General features: G+C 53.4%; 1 protein-coding gene across 1 annotated transcript in view; it reads left to right on the forward strand.

The window, feature by feature from the left end:
* Positions 1 to 8,991, forward strand: part of HIRA (histone cell cycle regulator) — a 66,746-nt gene that overhangs the window by 48,916 nt on the left and 8,839 nt on the right. Inside the window, exons 24-25 of the mRNA XM_006150424.1 lie at positions 52 to 82; positions 2,040 to 2,128. Coding sequence (XP_006150486.1) covers positions 52 to 82; positions 2,040 to 2,128 — 120 coding nt within the window. The remainder of the gene's footprint in view (positions 1 to 51; positions 83 to 2,039; positions 2,129 to 8,991) is intronic.

Below are 8,991 nucleotides of genomic sequence, written 5' to 3' on the forward strand. Positions count from 1 at the left end.
CGCGCGGCCCCCCCCCCCGCGCGGCCGAGCCGGGGGTCCCGCCACTGGCTGCTCCTCTACGCGCGGTACCTCGTGAACGAAGGTGAGCAGTCCCCCTAGCGCCCTTCCTCTGCCCCTCTGCCCCTCTGCCCTGCCAGGCCTGGCCCAGCCCCATAAATCGGGGAGGATCAGTAGTGGTCCTGGGCTCTGCGTGCTCCTGCATCCCTCGTGGACCCACACAGTCTCCCTGTCCCCCAGGGCCTGACCTGCTCCCCTGCCCACGATGTGGCCCCAGTCCCCGTCCCCAGTGGAGCAGCTGTCAGGGCAGCTCAGCAGGCATCTGCCCTCATGCAGGCTCGAGCCCTCACACGCTCTGAGAGTGTCCCCGCGGAGGAGCGAGGGCATCAGCTGGGGAGAGAGGGCTGGGCTTGAGCACGGAAGGGCGTGCCAGGGAGGAGGCTCCATGTCCTGGCGTTCCCTTCTCCGGCCTTGGCAGTGAGCCAGCCTCCCCCGGGCAGGCATCTCGGGCAGCATTTCTCTTCCTTCTCTGAGCCCCTCCTGCTCTGGAAGGGCCCGCCTGCCATCCAGGGCCTCCCCCTGTTCCCCAGCCCGGGCATTCCCTGCCAGGCTCTCAGAGCACCTGGGGCCTTTCTGCAGCCTCCCCTATAGAAAGCCTGGCTGTGCTGTCTGTGGGGAGGCCTCCAACAGCCTTCATCCCTCTGCTGGGCAAGCCGGGGTCATGCCTTAGCCGCCCTTCCTGCCTCGGGCTGGGCCCTGGACTGGCTCTCACAGCATGACGGGCCATTGCCCAGGCCAGTTCGGGAGCAGCTGCCTCCATGGCCTCCCCTGGCCTTTTTCTCTGCCTTCACTGCCTTCACCATCACCTCCCGCTTTGGTTATGATACAGAGGGAAAAATGAAGTACAGAAAAGACAGGAAGATGCCAGAGCCCTACGAGTGTAACCCCCAGAGCTGACCTGGCACGCCTGCCCCTGGCTGTGCACTGAGTGTGAGCATACTGCGACAGGTGCACACACACGTGACGGTGGTCAGCATGGCCGGCCCTCACTGCCCCGCCTCCCACCACCGACTCCACTGATGCCGGTGCTCGCTCTTCTCGGCGGGGACAGCTTTCCTGTCCTTCCCAAGGCCTGTCCCATCTTGGGTTCGCAGTGCAGCCTGTGGAAACCCCCGCACGCACACACACACACGCGCGCACACACACACTCCTCTGGCTCGCTTCCTCCTGGCATTGGTCAGGACTCACCTGACACCCTGCACACAGTCCCTGCCACCTCCGGCCCCACCTCCCGTCTGTGGGGTCACATCGACCACTCGCTTCTCTTCCTCCATCTCCCGCCCGTCTGTCCAGCCGCCACACCCCTGGCACCCCGTTTCTCCATCCCTTGTCTCCTCAGCTCTAAGTGGAGGGTTAGGTATTAATTGGGGACCGTTCACTTCCAGAGTTACTCAGATTCCAGCTTCCCCCCCTCACTCTCCACCTTTGTCTTTGGGTGACCTCACCCACTCCCCATGGTTTCAGCTGCCCCAAGTGCCGACAGACCCCGCAGACTCTGTCTCCAGTCTTTCCTAAAGCTCCACCCATGGTGCCCACCCCCTGGGGCCGATGAGGCCAGGCCTCCCCTACTCGGTCTCCACCCTTGGTCCCACCCTCGCTTCTCACACCTGCGGGGCCTTCTGGCCTTCGGAGCTCCTCCCTTGAGCTGCCCACTCCTGTCTTGCCACAGTCCCCACGCTTTCCAAATCCATGGGGAGTCCGTCACAGAGCCGGCCATGGCCCATGCGTCCCTTGGGCCCAGCACACAGAGGGGCACTGCGTGTGTCAGGAGAGTGGGTGGATGGTGAGAGCGAGGTCTGTGATGAGGGGCCTCCGGGCTCCAGACAGACGCTGGCGCATTGTGCCCATGGTAGGCAATTAAATGAGCATTTACTCCTTCTGTTTGGAAATACACAACAACTTAGTATATTCTTGATTTTTTCCATTTCTTTTTGTAATGTGTTCCTATTTCTGTTTGTTTTGTGTTGTTTTTCTGTAATTAGGGTTTGAATACCGACTCCGAGAAATATGCAAGGACTTGCTGGGCCCGGTCCACTACTCCACTGGGAGCCAGTGGGAGTCGACGGTGGTGGTAGGTGCTGCCTTCACTCTTGCCGCCAGACCTCTCTCTCGAACCCTGAAGCTGGAGGTTTAAACATAAGCCGAGCGCTTCACAACCCTTCCCCGTTAGGTTTCCCAGCACCTGGCCGTGAGTCCTGTCGGCAGGAGCTGGCCCCTGGGTGTCAGAGCCCAGGACGTGCTCCAGGTGTCCTGTGCTAGGGACAGCTGCCTGTCGCCCTCTGGGTCTGCTAGCCAAGAAAGGCTTGTCTGCTGCACACAGCCCGTCGTCCGGGAGGAGGCACGCAGGAGCGGGGAGGCACGTGGGTCGTGTGGGTTTGCGCCAGGCAGGAAGAAAGCAGGGCGGGCAGTGTTTGCGCCTGGGGGGGAGTGGCCAGGGAGGACCTCGGAAGATGACATCTCACCAGAGTGAAAGCAGGCAGCCCTGCAGACACCCAGAAAGAGCGTCTCCTGGTCGAGGCCATAGTGCCTGCAGGCCTGGGCGCCTTGGAGGCCGCGGTCGGCGTGTAGAGGCGAAAGGAGATGGCGTGTGAGATGGGGCAGGAGGGACGTGAGGAGCCGGAGTTCCCTGACCGCGGCGGGAGCGACCGGGAGAGTTGGCATGACCGGAAGTAGAAAACCAGCCCGGCCGTGTCTTTCGTGGCAGCCCCAGGAGTGGGAGAAGGCGACTTGGGGCGATACGTGGCAGTAAAACGGGAACGGAGGTCTGAGATGTGCTGTGGAGGGAGAATCGAGGCTGAGTGAGCGGCTGGACGCAGAAGGCGTCACCTCCGGGTCGCGGCTGGCCACGACGGGTGTCGGGGCTGCCATCTGACCAGCGCGGCCGAGAGCGCGCTCACAGCTTCCCGCGGACACCTGCCCCGGGCCCAGGCAGGCCCTGCCTCACAGGCCTGCATTCTCATGGAGAAGGGACTACGAGAGCGAGGGAAGGGCAGGGGACGTGCGTGCTGGCAGGGGGCTCTCACACTGAGCAGTCGGGAAAGGCCTCGCCGATGAACTGAGCAGAGGCCAGCAGAAGGGAGGGACATCCAGGCAGAGGAAGAGCCAGCACCGAGGGATAAAGGAGTCGGGGTAGGAAAGTCAGAGTCAGCCCTCACGAGGCTCCGAAGGCCTTGGTATACCGTGGCCGTAGTTCTTACTCCATTTTAGAACGTTGTTGCGGTATATCTTAATTTGGTCGAGTAATGGAACCCTAGGTTCAAAATCAACTCCCCTTAGACCTGTGAAGCTATCATTCCGTGGGTATTTAATGCTGTGTTGTCACTAAGAGTCTAGCACAAATATTTTACTGCTTTAGAAGTACTTTGGGGATCCTGTCTGGACGCTTTGAAGACTCACAATGATCTAAGTCCCTGTTTTCATTCATTCTATAAAAACAGACTTAGAAGTCAGTGAGTTTAGATTTTTTTTAATTCTCTCTCTCTTTTTTTTTTTTTTTTTGCCTTAGGGAGTGTGCGCTTCCTAGAGAGACAGACAGTGAAAGGAAAAATGAGAAATCACACCCCCAGGGGGATGGCCATGCTGCAGTCCCTTCTCCTAGATCTTAAGCGCACACACGCACACGCGCCTGGTGTGAGTTCCAAGCCACCAAGTCTGGGACTCGAACTGTGGTCGACAGTATTGGAGTCCAGCAATGTAAACACTTTGCTGGCCCCTTGATTCTCTTTCTTGAGTTTGTCTTTTCTTCCATTTTCCCCATCATCTAAGATATAATGACTTCTCTTTTAAAAATCTGGTATATTTGGGCTAGCAAATAACCTTCTATCACTGGACTCCCACGTAGTTGACCGTGGTTTGAGTTCCAGACCTGGCAGCTTAACATTCACACCGGGTTCATGTGCGTGTGCGTGCATGCCCAAATCCCAAGAGGAGAATGGAGAAGAAGGAATTGTGGCATGCCCATCTCCCCTGGGGGGATGATTTCTCACTTTCTCTCTCTCTCTCTCTCTGCCCCTCTCTGGTCGAATTAAAATAAATAAATAATAAGTTAAATAAAATTTAAAAAAATATATTTGTAGGGAACCAGCAGTTAGCGTAATGGCTATGTCGCTGGACTCCCACATAGTCGACCGTGGTTCGCATCCCGGACCCGGTGGCTTAAAACTCACGCCAGGCGCATGTGCGTGCATGCCCAAGGTCCCGAGAGGAGAATGGAGGAGAAGGGATTGCGGCGTGACCATCCCCTCTGGGGGGTGATTTCTCGCTTTCTGTCTCTATGTCTCTCTCTGTCTGTCTGGTGAGCGCACACGCCCTATAGCGAAAACCTCTCAAAAAAAAAAAAATTATTTGTAGAAATAGCTTGAGCCCTAACGTGGTGTTACTTTCTTCCATAGACCATTTTGTTTGTTACTGACAGCTGCTTGAGACACCAGGACTACAGAGTTACTTGAGTCCAGCTCAGGGCCCTGGGCTACCTGGGACTCAAAGCTGAGCCCTTGCAGGGGCCAGGGCTGGTTTATTTCCATTGGCTTTTATTCTAGAGTGTATGCCCTGAGATACAGCACAGAGGAGAAAGGTTAACACAGTCTCTTTGGGCCCCAGCTTTGATTCTCCTAGGCCTTCAAGTCTGTTAGAAATTCTGCCCAGCTTCCTCATTGATAAATACGAGGAGTCTTCAGAAAGTTCATAGAAAATACGTATTATGCAAAGAACTGAGGCCGGCAAGTGGTATGGTGGTTAAAGGCACTGGACTCTCACATGGCCAACTGTGGTTCAAGTCCCGGACCTGGCAACTTGCTTTCTCATTTCCTCTCTCTCTCTCCCTCAATCTCTCGTCAAGATTATAATAATAATAATTGGGGCCAGCAAGTGGCATGGTGGCAAAGGGCGCTGAATTCCCACGTGATCAACCCTGGTTTGAGTCCCAGACCTGGCGGCTTGTTTCTCATTTTCTCTCTCTCTCTCTCTGTCCCTCCCTCTCTCATCAAGTTAAAATAAATAAGTAAATAAAGTAAATAAAAATTTTAAAAAGATAATAGGGACCAGAAGTTGGCATAATGGCTATATCGCTGGACTCCCATGTAGTTGACCACGGTTCAAGTTCCAGACCCGGTGAATTAAACTCATGACAGACGCATGTGTATGCGTGCCCCAGATCCCGAGAGGAGAATGGAGAAGTGATTGTGGCGTGGCCATCCCCCTTGGGGGTGATTTCTCACTTTCTGTCTCTCTGTCTCTCCCTGTCTTTCTGGCAAGCACATGTGCCCTATAGAAAAAACCTCTCCGGGGCCAGCAGGTGGTGTGGTGAAGGCGCCAGAATTCCCACATGACTGACCACGGTTCGAGTCCCAGACCTGGTAGCTTGCCCTCTCCCTCTCTTCCTCTCTCTCTCACGCGCGCGCACGCTGTCTTTCTCTGACCAAACTCATGTGAAATAATAATAGATAAATTATTTTTTTAAAAAAAAAATAATAATAAGCAAAGTTAAGTAAAATAATTCTGAAAAAAAGAAAAAGCTATGCAAAGATTTCAAAATTGTTTTGTGCCATAGTAAACTTGTTCTTTAATTCCATTTTTCCACAAACTATTTTTATCTTTTTAAAGAATTATTTAATTTAATGTTATTCATTGTCATTATTTTATTTTTACTTTTTTCGAAGATGACCAGAGAGAGGCAGAGAGAAAGGGAAAATGAGAAAGCAAGCTGCCAGATCCAGGACTTGAACCACGATCAGCCATGTTGGGGTTCAGCCAGCTTAGCCTCCACACCACCTGCCAGCCCGTCCTCAGGCTCTTTGTAGTCCCCTCTGAGATCAGAGCAGAAGCATCACCGTCTGGATGGCTGCCTTCCCCACACCACGACTCAGTGTTTAGCACTGACACGGCAGCTCTCGGGGTCTGCTTCTGTCCTTCCAGCTCCCTGCTCTCGGGGGCAGTGTTGTCCTGAATTGCCGGGCTCGTGACTGGAAGGAAAAACTTGTGATACCTTCTCGGATACCAACTAGTAACACTGACCAGACATTTTCTTTTTTAGTTTTGACAGTGTGTGTGTGTGTGTGTGTGTGTGTGTGTGTTCAGAGAGAAAGTGATGGGGGTGAGGGGGAAGCACCCCTGCCCGTGGGAAATGGTTACGCTGCAGTCAGTTCTCCCATTTCTCCCTCCTGTCGGGACTTAGGGCGTGTACTCATTACTCAAGCCGCTGGGTCCAGGACTCAGTCTGCAATGTCAGCCACGTGGGATCCAGCTGCCCTAAACACCAGACTATGGGCTGACCCAACTAGAACTTGTTTTTTTTTTTCCTTAAGATTTTTGCCATAGGGTGTGTGCTTGTCAGAGACAGAGACAGTGAGAGGGAAGGTGAATCAACCCCCCAAGGGTGGATTGCCACACCGCAATTCTTTCTCCTCTGTTCTTCTCTTGAGATTTTAGGCATGCACACACATGTGCCCAGCATGACTTTTTTTTTTTTTTTTTTTTGTTTTTGGAGGGGTTTTTGTTACAGGGCGTGTGCGCTCGCCAGACAGACAGAGAGAGAGACATAGAGACAGAAAGCGAGAAATCACCCCCCAGGGGGGATGGTCACGCCGCAATCCCTTCTCCTCCATTCTCCTCTCGGGATCTTGGGCACGCACGCACACGGGCCCGGCGTGAGTTTTAAGCCACCGGGTCCGGGACACGAACCGCAGTCGACTATGTGGGAATCCAGCGACATAGCCATTACGCTAACTGCTGGTTCCCACGGGCTTCACTTTTGAACATCTTCTCCTTTTCACCTGGGGATCCTTGGTTAACAGGTTGTAGTTGCCAGTGACAGACCCGGCTTGGTAGCTGGCTCGGGTTTTCCTTGTAAGACTAATGTGTTTTCCCTGCATATCTCACCTTGAGAACAGGCTGATGTGCTGGAGCTTGGGTGGGAGATGGGCAGGCCGTCCCCACGATGGCCAGGTTGTGAGGCTTCATTCTGTGACCCAGTTCCCCCCACCCCAGGCAGCCTTAGCCAGAAACACCAGCCAGACCTCACCGTAGCGGTTCTCTGTCTGCCTGGCAGTAAAGCATTCTGGGCCATGGTGTGGCAGAGGGCAAGAACCACAAACAGACTGCTGGATTTTGGTTTTTCTGTTTGTTTGTTTTGTTTTTTGAGTTTTTGCTATAGGCCCTGTGTACCCACCAGAGAGACAGAGAGAAAGTGAGAAAGCACCCCCCCCCCATGGAGAATGGCCACACCGCAGTCCCCTGTCCGTTCTCCTCTCAGGATTTGGCTTGCACACACACAGCACCCAGTGTGATTTTCAAGCTGCTGGGTCTGGTCCCCAAACGGCAGAGCTGGCTTTGTGGGCTCCAGCGCCCTAACCTTCATGCCACCTGCGACCCCCATCTGCTGGTTTTCAGGGCCATGATTTCATTTCACTTCTCTTTCCTGTTGGTCCTTGCCTCTTCCGAGCAGGATGCCTAACTGAGGCCTTGCCCAGAATAACGAGGCTCCACCTGGAGTCACCTGCTTCCCACCTTCTACGAGCTGGGACAGTAGCTGGTCTGCTCATGGTCCTCTGTGTTCGTGACCAGTGCTTTCAGCTGCAGGTGAACAGGGCTTCCTCTCCAAAACCAGTGACCTGGAGCTCCGACTCTCCTGATCCGTCCCTCATGGCCACAAGGTGGCGTTCAAGTCAAAGAGGAGACCTGGGCTGAACAACAGCGACCCCTCTGATCAGGGAAGAAGCTCTCCCAGAAACTAGCCCATGCCTCACAGGCAGCCAGAAATCCCTTGGGTACCCCTTTGCAAGGGAGGCTGGGGAAGCAGGCAGCTCTCCCGCCCCTGTGGGAAGAAGGTGGAGGCACAGGCGTGAACGTAGCCAACCCCACTGCCTGCCACATCTCCTGACCACAGCACTGTTTGGAGTTTATTCCTCTTCTACATGTTTCCTGTCTTCGTCCAGATAGAATTAGAGGGTAGCGGAGGTGAGTGAGCATGAGCCCTGGGCTTTCTTGTTGAGTTTCTTGATGAATGCTTTTATGTTGCAAATTGGTCCTTCAAGTGGAACTGGCCCTTGAGGTAACAGAAAATGGAACTGTGGGTAGGGATAGACTTATAAATAGCAAAATAGTTTACTGCATACCCTTTCATTCGTTTTAAGTCAAGTTCGTTCGTTTTTTTCTTTCTTTGTGCCAGAGGACACATGACTGGTGGGGGGCGGGGGGAAGCACAACCTAGTGGGGCCTAATGACACTGCAGTTCCTTCTTCACTCTTCTATCTTGTCCGTATTTGGGGACACATGTACACACACCTCCAGCATGGTTTTGGAGGTCTTTTCCCCCAAGCTACTGGGGCTTAAAACAGCAGGATTCAAACCATTCAGTTGACCGTGTGGGATCCAGCTTCCTTAACTGATAGGCCATGAGGCTAACCCTCAATTTTTTTTACTTTAAATTTTGTTTCTTTTAAATGATGATATGGTTGTATAGTTCGAACACTGGGAAGTATAGTCATCGTGTAGAGTTTCAGTATCAGAAAGTGTGAGCACTCCAGCTGTGTTCTCTTCCAAGATCATTTGGCCTATTTAGGGTCCCTCGAGAGTCCATAAAAATTTTTAAATGGCTTTTTCTATTTCTGTGCCCCCCCCCCAACAAAAAGTACCACTGGGATTTTAATCGAGATTTAGTGAGTACATTAAATCTATAGATCACTATTGGGTAATTTTTTTTTTTTTGAGAGGTTTTTGCTATAGGGCGTGTGCACTCGCCAGAAAGACAGAGAGAGACAGAAAGTGAGAAATCACCCCCCAGGGAGATGGCCACACCGCAATCCCTTCTCCTCCATTCTCCTCTCAGGATCGTGGGCACGCATGCACACGCACCCAGTGTGAGTTTAAGCCACTGGGTCCAGGACTTTAACTGCGGTCAACTACATGGGAGTCCAGCAACATAGCTATTACGCCAAC

Source organism: Tupaia chinensis, unplaced genomic scaffold (genome assembly GCF_000334495.1).
Source record: "Tupaia chinensis unplaced genomic scaffold, TupChi_1.0 Scaffold000287_1, whole genome shotgun sequence".
NCBI classification, from domain to species: domain Eukaryota; kingdom Metazoa; phylum Chordata; class Mammalia; order Scandentia; family Tupaiidae; genus Tupaia; species Tupaia belangeri.